This window comes from Mesoplodon bidens, assembly GCF_964165515.1.
Source record: "Mesoplodon bidens genome assembly, chromosome: 6".
In the NCBI taxonomy this organism is placed as follows: Eukaryota; Metazoa; Chordata; class Mammalia; order Artiodactyla; family Ziphiidae; genus Mesoplodon; species Mesoplodon bidens.
The window spans coordinates 37075012-37089353 of NC_138162.1; the positions used below are offsets into that span (position 1 = coordinate 37075012).

The 14342-nt window shown below is 36.6% G+C and overlaps 1 protein-coding gene across 5 annotated transcripts in view; it reads right to left on the bottom strand.

The window, feature by feature from the left end:
• The window catches only part of PTBP3 (polypyrimidine tract binding protein 3), a 102653-nt gene that overhangs the window by 51438 nt on the left and 36873 nt on the right, over positions 1 to 14342 (bottom strand). For all 5 annotated transcript variants that reach the window (XM_081237174.1, XM_081237172.1, XM_081237171.1 and 2 more), the window contains one exon: positions 839 to 1008. In XM_081237174.1, the coding sequence (XP_081093300.1) occupies positions 839 to 1008 (170 nt within the window). The remainder of the gene's footprint in view (positions 1 to 838; positions 1009 to 14342) is intronic.

Here is a 14342-nt window from a genome sequence, read left to right on the forward strand (position 1 = left end):
TTAGCACTACAGATAAATATAAACCTAGAACCAACTGCAGAAACAAAGGAAAGTGTGACACTGCCTGCTGCCTCTCAGAGCTATTTGACATAAAACATAGGATACACTACACGAAACACGATAATGTACATAACACATGGCAGTTAGGCATTTCACAGCCATTAGACATGGTCATGTTGGCTCTTTCAAACCGTGCCAACCATACTATTCTCAATAGTGGCATCTGTGATAAAAAGATCCAAGTGCATGCACTATCTCCAAAAGATGCAAGAAAAATGTGTAAGCACAACAAGGGCTGAATACTAAGACATATTATTTAACTTCTCCAGTTCTTAATAACCTCATCTGCATTAAACAGGGATGTTAAATAGTTTACTAAAGATAGAGGAGTCTGAATCAGACATCATTATCCAATCTCTGATGGTAATCAATCCAATCTCTTCTGATAATCACAGGATATTTTCATAAACCATTTTGTAATTAAGAATATAAAATGTTTGTTAACAAGTCAATGAATAAGATATAATCCTGTTTCCTATATTAACATTTTTGTTTGTTGCTTCCTGTCATTAAAAAGTTCTGTTTTAAAAACTATTTAAATAGAATGAAATTTAGGGGAAAAAAAAAGTTCAAGAAAATAAAAATCTTTTTTTTTTTTTTTAGGCCACACCTTGCGTCTTGTGGGATCTTAGTTCCCCCATCAGGGATTGAACCTGCACCCCTGGCAGTGAAACTACAGAGTCCTAACCAGTGGACTGCCAGGTAATCCCCCTAAAAATCATTTTATCACTAACACCCAGAGACAATAACTGTGGGTCAATCTTTAAAACTTACATACCTGGCTTTTTCCTTTCAACATCAAAAGATTAGTTACTTTGCCAAATGGTAGACCTAATGATATGACCTCTGCTTCGGTGACATCACTTGGAATTTTGCGAAGATGGAGAACACGGGAAGGCGAACAGGGAGGTCTATCTCCTTTAAATTTCTTGTTGTCATTCCCATTAGCTAAAAAATATAAGATTTTTAAAAAAATTACTGAAACTGATTTGGGTTGACATATTACATTAACCATATCATCACATTTGACATTTGATATTCCAAGAGTTTCAGGTTTTGAAATTCAGGAACTACAGGGCTGATGGGAGAAAAGTAGAAGACAGTGGAAAACAAAACCATCCACCTTTCAATGAATGGGTTGATTTTTCACTGCAGGTATTATATTTTTTAAAAATTGAACTCTTAATTTTTTTTTTTTTTTTTTTGCGGTACGCGGGCCTCTCACTGTCGTGGCCTCTCCCGTTGCGGAGCACAGGCTCCGGACGCGCAGGCTCAGCGGCCATGGCTCACGGGCCCAGCCGCTCCGCGGCATGTGGGGTCTTCCTGGACCGGGGCACAAACCCATGTCCCCTGCATCGGCAGGTGGACTCTCAACCACTGCGCCACCAGGGAAGCCCGAACTCTAATTTTTAACGTCAAGGAAAAGTGCTGGGTAAATGAATTACGTATTTAGAGGTATCAAAACCTCTAAATAGTCAACTATTTGTTGTGAATAGAGAACAATATTTATAATATCTTTAATGTATTTTTAAAGGTATTTTTCTAATTTGTCCTATTACTAATTAAACAAATAAGAGTAACAACTTTTAGGAAAGACAGTAATAAAAATTTTATATTTATCACACCCTACGAGGATTTGGATTTGAGACGCATGTTTATGAAAATAAGTTTATTTCTTAGGCATCATATAATTTTTACCACTCTATTTTTAAAGTACTTTTAGAACCTAAATTGTGGTTTCTTAGGATAATCTTATTCCTTATGATATAACAGGCAGTTCTTAACATAAGCATCATCATCTTTCTGGAAATGCAAATTTTTAGCCCCACCTCAGACCTACTGAATCAGAAACATCCCAGCAACTGTGTTTTAACAAGCTCTCCAGATGATTCTGAAGCAACCTAAAGTTTGAGAACCACTGCTGTAAAATTAAGAAATCTATTATGCCAGTTTACAGCCAAATTTTATTTAAAGCCTATGTTTTAACAGTGACAATAACTAGAACTGACAAGCCTGTAACGAGTACTCAAATTTATGTACATAAGATTCAGAAATGTTTTTCTCCCAGAAATAGCACCAAGTAAGACTGAATGCAAATTATCTGAAAGCCAAAAGTTTCATTACAGTGTTTTTTTTAATACTAAAATACTTAGCAGTATTAGGAGGAAAATATAATCTTTCCAAACACCTAAGATGATCATTTTTCTAAACACTAATGAAACTTTACAATCAGGTGTCTGTGATCCTAAATAAACAAATTTCATGAGGATCATGTAAAAATTATATGGCAGTATTTTGTATCCATAGCTGTGGCACAGAACTCAACTTGCTTACAGGTATATAGGTTGACTTAATACCAAAACCAGCACTTGCTCCCAAATTCTCTATGTTCATGAATGCAGGCAACATCCTACCTGGACCCAAATACCATCAATTCCTAGAGGTCCCTACAGGTCTGTGCCTGTATATAACAAATGCCTAGGACAGAGTGTGGAAAATAATCAGCAAATATTTGTTGGAAATTAATCTGGGAGGCAAGAGGTTCCTTCTCCTTTCTCATCATGAAATATTGATTTTTCCCTCCAAAATGACTAATTCCATTTTCATCTCCACTCTCAACATCACCTCACCTATGATCTTGGCCCCTTCTACTCTCCCTTCCTCTAGTTTCACCCCTCCCCCACTTCCACTCAGATCCAACATCATATCAACCTAAACAGATGTATCATGTCATTATCCTGCTCTAAAAACCCTGACAGGATGCCAGCTACCTAAAATGTCCATTAGATTCTAGTTTTCACGCTGTTTTCATTTACACTGTTTCACTGGAGTTGACAAAAAATACTAAGTTAAATATTATTAATTTTAACAGATGAAGAGACAGAGGTTCAGAGATTAAATAATTTTTGTACACAGCTAGCAAGTGATAAAAGCATTATTCAAACTTAAGTTTAAAGGTAATTTTCTTAACCACAAAAATCTCAAAGTGTCTTACCATTTGTAGCAAGAAGTAAGCAACCTGACAGTGACAATAAATTTTCAGAGTATGCTCAGGGTTATGAGGATTATAATGATAATACTGTCACTAGATTAAATGCCAAATATCACCTCCTGGACAGGAGTGAAAGCCAAGCATGAAGTGCTTTTCTGCACCCTCCCCCCCTGTAAGCCTAGATGGCTAGGCAACAATACCACCACCTTGTGCGTTCTTAACCAGCACAAAGTGTTAAAGACTAGAAAAACATACTAAAGGCCAAAGGCTTTTGTAAGTTTACCCAGAATATTCCAAAATGAATGAATGAACATTAAGAAGGTTGTTTCTTTAACTGAGGTGTTCAGAATCTCTGTAAAACTATGTGTGAGAAAAAATAAATACCTACACAAGCTATTTGAGTTTGCACTGAACTATCAAATAAAGACCTATGGTGACAAATTTTTATCAAGAATTATGCAAATATATCACCATTTTAGGTTGTTAATTGTTCTGCATTATAAAAGTGCCCGCGCTACGTTCAGAGCATGGGCTATGAAATCAGACATCTTGTTCTGACATAACTAAGCCTGAGATTCTTCTCCGATAAAATGAGTATAATAACAGTATATGGAAAATGTAGTATGAGTATTTAGAAAATTAAATATGATAACATTTAAATGCTAGGTGTAATGCCTAGTACAAAGTGATCAATAATCTATGTCTTGATTTTCTTAGGAGGGCTTATTTTACCTGGAAAGTATGTTCTTTCTACTTTTTTGGTGCTAAAATAATGATTGTGGACAACATTGGATTTTTTTCTCTTGATGTTCTTACTTTGCAAAATTGACATTGCTTAAAATTAATTGAAAATTTTATTATTCTGTGTAATCTAAAAGCCTAAGAACTACTCATCTAGATGACCCAAAAAGGCTATATCTAAAGACTTGATAAATGTAACAATCTAAAAATGAAAAATGCATATAAGCAATTATATGGAATTATAATTTAATAAAAGAGGAAACAAGAAAATTGCAATGCACTGAATACATAACTTTGACAAATTATTCCCTGTACAAAAGGATATACCACAGACTTTCCCAAAATTGTATTATGAAAATAAGCATTCAAAATACTTAGCCTGCATAAATCTTGTATTTTTTGAATATAATGAAAAGTCCTGAATGCCTACTACATAGTAATTATGTTCCAAAGAGATAAGTGGAAGAGGCTTTTTAAAAATTCATATATTCCCATCTCAAAACTGAAGGGATCTACCAAGAAAACTATCCCAGAAATATGGATCTTTTTAAAAATTCAACTTTATTAGGGTATTCTTTAGGTATAGTAAAATCCACCTGCATTTTAAATGCAGAGTATGACAACCTTTGACAAATAACCCATATGGCCACAAAAAAACCACTGAACCTGGACTTTTTTTTTTTTTTTGGAAGGACTTTTTAATTATCAATTTGATTTTTAAAACAAGTACAGGGCTATTTAGGTTTTCTATTTCTTTTGCACCTGTGTTTTTCAAGGAATTGGTCCACTTCATCTAAACAGTCAAACTTATTGGCTTAAAATTGTTCACAATTTTCACTTGATATCTATCTTAGCCTGCTCAGGACACCATAACAAAAAACGACAGACAGAGTGGCTTAAACAATACAAATTTACTTTTTCACAGTTCTGGAGACTAGACGTTCAAAATCAAGGGTCAGCATGGTCACTTTCTAGTGAGGATTCTTCCTGCCTTATAGACAGCCACCTTTTCACATGGTCCTCACATGGCAGGGGTGGAGGGAAAAAGCAAGCTCTTTGGCATCTCTTCATATAAAGACATTAATCCCAGTGAGGGCCCCACTCCAAAGATCCCATCTCCAAATAGCATCACATTGGGGGTTAGGGCTTAAACATATGAATTTTGGGGGTACACAAATATTCAGTCCATAACAATATCTTTTTAATGTCTACAGGATAGTTCTTGATATTGGTAATTTCTGTCTTTTTTTAATAAACCTACCTAGAGGTTTATTAATTTTATTGATCCATTAAAAAACAGCTATTGGTTTCATTAATCCTCATTTTCTATGTCACTAACTTTTGTTTTCATATTTAATATTTTCTATTTACTTGGGGTTTAATTTGCTCTTCTTATGCTACGCTTAGAAGCTTAGATCATTCATTTTAGACTTTTTTCTAATAAAATATTTAAAGCTGTAAATTTCCTTCTAAGAACAGCTCTAGCTGAACCCTACAAACTTTAGTAAGTTGTGTTTTCATATTAATTCACTTCAAAATATCTTCTAATTTCCCCTGTGACTTCTTATGTGATCTATGGATTAAGCGTTACTTTCTTTTTCCAAGCAACTGGAGATTTTTTTCTCACATACTTGAGGATCATTTCTTAAAACTGCTAATACAATTCTAATGCATAATTTTAATGCATTCATATTTACTGAGACTTAAGGACCCAGCATATAGTTTACCTTGCTGACCATTTCATGTGAACTTGAAAAGAATATGTATGATGATGGTGTGCGGGAGACTGTTCCGTATCTCAATGAGGTCAAGCTGGTTGATAGTGTTGAAAACTTCTATATTAGGTGATCTACAAACTTCCTCTAAAGGGTCACATAAATATTTTAGACTTTGTGGGCCATACAGGCTCTGAACCAACTATTTATCTCTGCAGTTGTAAAATGAATGCAGCCATAGCTGACATCTAGCAGAAAAATCCGAACGAACTTTTTGGCCAAGCCAATAAATAAGTATGACTGTGTTCAAATAAAGTTTTATATATAGACAGCAAAATTTAATTTCATATAAGTTTCATGTATCAGAAAATTTTCATGTATCAGAAAATATTCTTTGTGTTTTTCATCATTTAAAATGTAAAAATCAGGACTTCCCTGGTGGTCCAGTGGCTAAGACTCCGCACTCCCAATGTAGGGGGCCTGGGTTTGATCCCTGGTCAGGGAACTGGATCCCACATGCTGCAACTAAGAGTTCGCGTGCTGCAACTAAAGGTCCCGCGTTCTGCAACGAAGATACTGCATGCCGCAAAAAAGACCAGGCAGAGCGAAATACATACATACATACATAAATACATAAATAAATGTTTTTTGTTTTTTTTAATGTAAAAATCAATCCTAGCTAATGGGCAATACAAAAATGGGCAATGGAATGGATGTAGTCCACTGGGCAGAGTTTGCTAATGCCTGCTCTGGATCCTTATTGATTTTTATCTACTACACTATCAATTACTTAGAGAGGAGTGTTGAAATCTGCAGCTGTAATTGTGGATTTGTCTATTTCTCTGTTTAGTTCTATTAGTTTTACTTTATGTATTCTGAAGCTCTGTAATTAGGTGAATATATATATTTAGGATACATATATTTATCAAGAAATATAAATAAATGGAATACAAAGTAATAAATGACAAATAAAATGGAATATAAAAAATAATCTAAAGAAAGCCAGGAAACAAAGGAAAAACAGAACAAAATATATGGGACAAAAAGGAAATAAATAGCAAGATGAAAGACTTAGGGGGGTGCGGATTCGATCCCTGGCTGGGGAACTAAGACCCTGCATATCGCATGGCCAAAAAAAAAAAAAAAAAAAAGACTTAAACCCAACTACATAAATAATTATATTAAGTGAAACTGACATAAAGCTTCCAATTGAGGGACTTCCCTGGTGGCGCAGTGGTTGAGAGTCTGCCTGCTGATGCAGGGGACACGGGTTCGTGCCCCGGTCTGGGAAGATCCCACATGCCGCGGAGCGGCTGGGCCCGTGAGCCATGGTCGCTGAGCCTGCGCATCCGGAGCCTGTGCTCAGCAACGGGAGAGACCACAACAGTGAGAGGTCCGCGTACAGCAAAAAAAAAAATAAATAGTAGTTCCCTATTCCTCCCTTCTTCCAGCCCCTAGCAACCACCATTCTATTCTCTGTCTCTAAGATTCTGACTACCCTAAGTATTCTTTCTTATTTCCTTTTGTGCATATCATATAGATATTTTCTTTGTGGTTACCATGGGGATTACATTTAACATCCTAAAGTTATAACACTTTAATTTGAATTTAGACCAGCTTAACTTCAATAACATACAAAAACTCTGCTCCTTTACAGCTGTCCCCACCCCTTTCTGTTATTATCACAAAATTACATCTTTATACAATGTGTGCCCAGAAACACAAACTAACAATTCTTTTAATGCATTAGTCTAAATTATTTAGAAAACAAAATGTGGAGTTACAAACCAAGTCACTTGGTAGCTTTTAGATTAATAATTTTTAAAAAATGTATTAGCCCCTTAAAGCTGCAGAAAACAAAAAGTAGATAACAAACCATTGTTAGAGTAATATTGGCTTTTATAAGGGCCTTCACTGAGATCTTTATTTCTTCATATGGCTTTGAGCTACTGTCTGGTGTCCTTTCATTTCACCCTAAAGGACTCCTTTGAAAATTTCTTGCAGGGCAGATCTAGTGGTAATAAAATCCTTCAGTTTTTGCTCATCTGGGAATTTCTCTCTCACTTTTTTTTTTTTTTCAGTACGCGGGCTTCTCACTGTTGTGGCCTCTCCCGTTGCGGAGCACAGGCTCCGGACGCGCAGGCTCAGTGGCCATGGTTCACACGTCCAGCCGTTCCGCGGCATGTGGGATCCTCGCGGACCGGGACACGAACCTGTGTCCCCTGCATCGGCAGGCGGACTCTCAACCACTGCGCCACCAGGGAAGCCCTCTCTCTCACTTTTGAAAGAAAAATTTACCAAACATAGGATACTTGGTTGACAGTTTTATTCTTTTAGCACTTTGAATATACTGGCCCACTGACTTCTGTCCAAAGTTCCTGAAGAGAAATCTGGTCATATTCTTATTGAGGATCCCTTGTATGTGATAAGTTGATTCTCTCTTGATACTTTCAGGATTCTCTCTTTGTCTCTGACTTTTGAAAGTTTGATTATAAAGGTGTCTCAGTGTGGGTCTCATTGAATTCATCTTACTTGGAGTTCATTAAGCTTCTTGGATGTTTATATTCATGTTTTTCATCAAATTTGGGAATATGGTAACTCTGGAAATCAGATTCTTCCACTTTCTAGGGGTTTTCTCATTTGTGTTATTGTTTTTATTGTTTTTGATTGTCTTAGACTGTGTTTACGCCAAGGATTAGCTTGAGGTGTAAATTTAAGTTCTTCTCAGGTGTCTTCTGAGCCTTTTCCTGGGCATGCACTATCACTTTCTAATTTTCCCTGTAGATGCAGCTGTTTTTTAATGTCCTAGTCTTCAATATTTGGCTCCCAAAAGGGGAAAAAAGGGGAAAATGAAGGGGAGGAGGGTGTGGAAAGCACTAGCCCTTTATATGCTCTGGAAGTCACATATATTGGGAGTGGGGCGTGCTGGCTTGCAACAATAGGGGGAGATGCAAGAACAATGGCTGCCTACCTCTTTGTCTGTACCTGAATGATGAGAAGAAGCAATCAGCAATCAGAGCACAGACCCCTTGAAGTTGAAGGACAAGGTCCTTTTTGCCTACCCTGGCTCCTATTTGTAAGCTGCTCTGGAACCACACAGTTGCCTGCCATGTGACTGAGGTGAGGGATGGGTAGCTGCTACTGCGCTAAGAGCTAAAATTGACCAAAATTAACCACAATTTACCTTCCAAGTCTTCCCCTGGAACTTGCAAGCCTTCAAAAGACTCCAGAGTTCCCAATTAGTTATAGACAGATTCTGCCACTGCAATTGTTGTCTAGGTAGAAAGACAGACTCCTGGTGCTTCTTACTCTACCATCTTCCCAGAATCCCTCAATTATCTTTTAAATTATCCCAAAAAATGAGAAAGAAAAAGTCACATATCCACATATTTACCACTTTGTGTAGACCCAAGTTTCCACCTGGTATCATTTTCCTCAAGTCTGAGGAATTTCCTTTTCCATTTCATAAAATGTAAGTCTGTTACTAACAAATGCTCTCAGCTCTTGTGTGCCTCAAAGAAGGCTTTATTTTAACTTTATTTTTGAAAAATATTTTAACTGGATATAGAATTTGTTTCATTGTATTTATCTTCAGTACTTTAAAGATGTTGCTCCACTGTCTTCTGGTTTGCACAGTTTCAGGCAAGCACTCTCTCATTACTCTTATCTTTGTTTCTCTGAATAAATGTGACTTTTTTCCTCTGGCTACTTTTAAGATTTGTTCTGCATTCCTGGTTTTCAGCAATTTGATTATGAGGAGATTTGGTGTGGTTTTCACTGTGTTTATCCTGCGTGTGGTTCACCGAACTTCTTGGATATGTGGCTTTACAGTTTCCACCATATCTGGAGTATTTTCAGTCATTATTTCTTCAGATATATTTGTTTCCCCACCCCCAACTTTTTTTCTGGAACTTCAATTATATATATGTTTAGATCACTTAATTTTGTTCTACAGGTTATTAAGCCTCTGTTCATTTCTTTTTCAGTCTTTTTTTTTTTTTGGTCTGTGTGCTTTAGTTTCTATTGCTGTCTTTAAATTCACTGATCATTTCTTTTACAGAATATTAGTGCTGCTACAGCCATACCATGTTTTTGTTTGTTTGTTTGTTTGTTTTTTTGCGGTACGCGGGCCCCTCACTGCTGTGGCCTCTCCCGTTGCAGAGCACAGGCTCTGGACGCGCAGGCTCAGCGGCCATGGCTCATGGGTCCAGCCGCTCCGCGGCATGTGGGATCCTCCCGGATCAGGGCACGAACCCGTGTCCCCTGCATCGGCAGGCGGACTCTCAACCACTACGCCCCCAGGGAAGCCCGCCATGTTTTTTTTTAGATATTATAATTTTATCTCTAGAATTTCTATTTGATTTTTAGCTTTCATTTTCTCTCTGTTATGTTGATATTTTCCTTTAAATCCTTTCACATACTTTAATAACTGTTCCAAAGTACAAATCTGCTAACTTCATCATCTGTTATTTTCTAGGTGTGTTTCTGTTGACTGATTTTTCTCCTACCTATGGGTTGCGATTTTTGATTGAATGCCCAACATTGTGAGCACTGGAATTGTTTTATTCTTTTAAAGTGCCAGACTCCTTTCTGGAAAAAAGTTAAGTTACTTTAAGATCAGGCAATTATTTTGAAGCTTGTTTTTAAGTCTTGTTAGGGTGGGTTTAGAATAGCCTTTATGCTAGAGCTGATATACCATCCCTACTGGTAAGGCACGTGTGGCTTAATATCTACCAGTAGATTCAAGGGCAGGTTTCTGGAGCACTTTTCTCACAGATGGAAGCTAGAACTCCTACAGGCAGCAAGACGAAAGAGGAAAAAAACATGCAGAGATGCCCCAGAAGTAACACTTCCATTTATATCTCATTAGACAGCACTTAATCACATGACCACATCTAGCTATAAGGAAGACTGGAAAAGCAGTCATTTAATCTGGGTGGCAATGTGCCCAGATAAAAATTAGAGCTCTGTTGCTAAAGAAAATAGAAAGTATTGGGGTACCCAACAAACAGTCTCTGCCATAATTCCTAAGATTAAATTTAGGAGGAAAAGCATATGATTTACGTAGAGAAGTATAAAACATTCTCATAATTATCAAAGGACATAAAATAAGACCTAAAACCATGGACTCACATGCCATATTCCCAGATGGAAAAATAATTACACAAAAAGATCAGCATTTCAGAATCCCTAAGATTTTGTGGGGAAAGAATGGGGAATGAGGGGCTGTTCTAGAACTACACAAAATAATTTAAAGTTCACATGTCCATTATACGCTAAGAGACATTCTTAAGGAATATTAATATCTAAGCAGAACGACCAGTTTGCCTGGGACAGTCACAATTTGGCATCATTGTTCTAGCAACCTGTACAGTTTAACATCTTCTCTTTTGAAAAAAAATTATTAACAGTTGCATTGAAATAAGCTAGAATAGGCTTAGTAGATCCAATTGATATTTTTAACTTCCAGTTTTTGCCATGGTCTCATCTAGTAGTTTATAAACCACATGTACAGTGATTAAATCTGAATGTTAACCAATGTTAACCAGTGAGACAGAATCTCTTCATGACTTTTTCACAGACAACACAGAGTCTTTGATTTAAAAAGGAAAAGAAGGGAGGGAGGGAGGAAGGAAGAAAAAAGGAAAGAAATGCAGTGGCAGTGGGGACTTCCCTGGTGGCGCAGTGGTTAAGAATCCACCTGCCAATGCAGGGGACATGGGTTTGAGCCCTGGTCTGGCAAGATCCCACATGCCGCAGAGCAGCTAAGCCCATGAGCCACAGCTACTGAGCCTGAACTCTAGAGCCCGCGTGCCACAACTACTGAGCCCGCGTGCCGCAACTACTGAAGCCCACACGCCCTAAAGCCCGTGCGCAGCAACTACTGAGCCCGCGTGCTGCAATTACTGAAGCCCGTGCACGTAGAGCCTGTGCTCTGCAACAAGAGAAGCCACTGCAATGAGAAGCCCGTGCACCTCAATGAAGAGTAGCTTCCGCTTGCTGCAGCTAGAGAAAACCCGCATGTAGCAACGAAGACCCAACACAACCAAAGGAAAAAAAAAAGAAAACAATTTGAAAAGAAAATTTTTTTAAATTTAAAAAAAATTTTTTAAAAAGAGAAGAAATGCACTGGGACACAAGTAGCTAAGGATAGCTCCTAACTCCTTCCATCAGTATTCAACCTGTTACCTATGCTATTCATTTGGCTGCCAGGCTGCCAGTCTGTGGAAAATGTGGGAATTACAGGCCAGTAACACATGAAATACAATTCCGTTTATAATCATTCCATTTTATATCTTATAGTAAATCCATAAATCTGTAATTCTGAATTAATTTAACTTGCAAAGTTTCTTCTCCATGTGTAAACAATAAAGTGTCGGATGTTAATATGTTGACACCACTAACAGAACTTTGCAAACAGCTAAATTATATCAGTTTTATCATCATCTGCTAACATTAGAAAATCAGTTATTACCCAATAGTGGTATAATATTAAATACTTTCAATGGAATCAAAGGCAAGTTTTTGGGAAGTCATTCTATCAAAAGTGAAATGTGTGACACTAATGAGAATTCAGTTTAAAAAACTCAGCTAAAAATAAAACTTCTTTGGGGTAATAATACAAATATAAATTTTGGTGCAGCAAGATGTCACGGCAAAAACAGTGTTCTGACAGTCCCATAAAGTAGACATGTATCTGCAATCGATTTGGTGCACACATAACTTGTTACCAAACAAGCAATATTCTACAGATAGAAAAATTATAGTCGTCAAATTTTACAAATATTTTAAAATCCAAATTTAGATTAACTGAACTACAAAAATTTTGTGTTGAAGACTGTACTGAATACAAAAAAGATCTTTCAACACAATACATGGCTTTCTTTTAGCTATCCATTATCAATGTGATTTTTAAAATTATTTGTGCCCTTGAAGAACTACTTAAGTAACTTACAAAGGGATTTAACTTGTTTATAAATGAGCCCTAAAAACTTTCTGACACGATTTGTTCAAAATCAATTAGAAATATTTATTCAAAGAAGTCAAGGAATGGAGTACCAAAATCTTTAGTTTTTGAAGCTTTGAGAGAATTGCAAATACTGAATCAAATATTACAGAAGTATTTTTAATGTATAGGTGACCTAAATAAAGAAAAGTTTTTAGGTATCAACAGGCAAACCCTTCAGCAGGCCATCCCCTCATAAAAGGCAAACTAAAATTAGAAAATTTCCATGTATCACAGGTATTTAACAAGGAAGTCTATCTCTGTTCATGGATTTGAATGTAAATGTCTGGATTTTTAATTTTCTCTTCCCTTCTGGTAGGAATCCCCAAAGCAATAAATTAACATATACATCAGGACATGTTAGGGGCTGGTGATATCCTAGCAAGTCTAGCGGAGCAAACACAAAACTTCCCTGAAGATTCTCACAGAAGAAAAACATAATTCAGCCAAAGATTACCTCACAACCAAAAATTATGAATCAAGGAAAAATAATATACCATAAGCAAATACTAGCAGATACAAAACCCAGTAATATTAGCACCCCCAAGAACTCCATAATTGTAAAATCTGAGACTATAAAAATTTTATTTTAAATAATTAAAAAATTAGGGGAAAAAAGCAATAGAAACCATAAGTAAAGAAAACGATACTGTTTTTCTAAATAACAAAACTAGATCATCTTTAAAAATGAATCAAATAAAACAGAGAAAAATGAAAAATATATGCCTTGAAATCAATTACTCAATAGAAGGATTAAACAGCATATTAGACAAAGCTGAACAAATAATGAGTGAATCAGAAAAACATTTCAAGGAAATTATCCAAAATACAGGACCTTAATGAGAAAAAGGTGACAATAAATGTAAGAGGTTAAAACAATTGCAGGACTAAATGAGGTGGTCCTATACATGCCTAACTGGAGTTCCAAAAGGAAACAATTCTTTGGAAAGTAGGGTCACTCCTAGACAGAATAAATGAAAGGAAGTCTGCAGCAATGGTTTTCAACCCTGGCTGCACCTTACATGTATCACCTAAGAAACTTTAGAAACAAATTAAAAACAGTGCCTAGGTCCCCCTTCCCCCTCGTAATTTTGGAATTGGTGTGGAGTAGGTCAAGATATCTGTATTTTCTTCAAAGCTTCCCAAGCTATTTTAGTGAAGATCCAGGGTTGAGAACTAGTGATCTACACCTAGACACAGCTAGAGAAACCACAGAACAAAATTAAAGAGAAAAATGTTAAAACAACTACAGAGAACTAATACTATCTACAAAATAATAACCTGAACTGACAAAAGACTTCTCAACAGATGCCAAAAGAATAATAAAACAATACCTTCAAAGTACTGAGAGAAAATAACTGTCAACCGGGAATTCTAAATAGCTAACTACCATTCAATAGTTATATGAAAATAGACATTTTTAGTCAGTCTAAGAGGTTACCATTTATAGAGTTTTGCTGAAATAGCTACTAAAGACGACGTGCTTTAAGAAGAAAAACACTGAGCCTAGAATAGAATGGGATACAAGAAGAAATTGAAAACATAAAAGCAAAACACAGCAGACTACTGATGCCAGCTAAACTCACAGCTCCTACTTCTTTTCCTAAGTAATAAATCAACCAGGATGTCAGTCCTTCTGGTCATCCATCCCAGTAGTTTGTAAACATGACCGAACAAACTGACCTCAGTTTTAAAAATAAGAACAAGGGCTTCCCAGGTGGCACAGTGGTTAAGAATCCTCCTGACAATGCAGGGGACACGGGTTTGAGCCCTGATCCAAGAAGATCCCACACACTGTGGAGCAACTAAGCCTGTGCGCCACAACTAC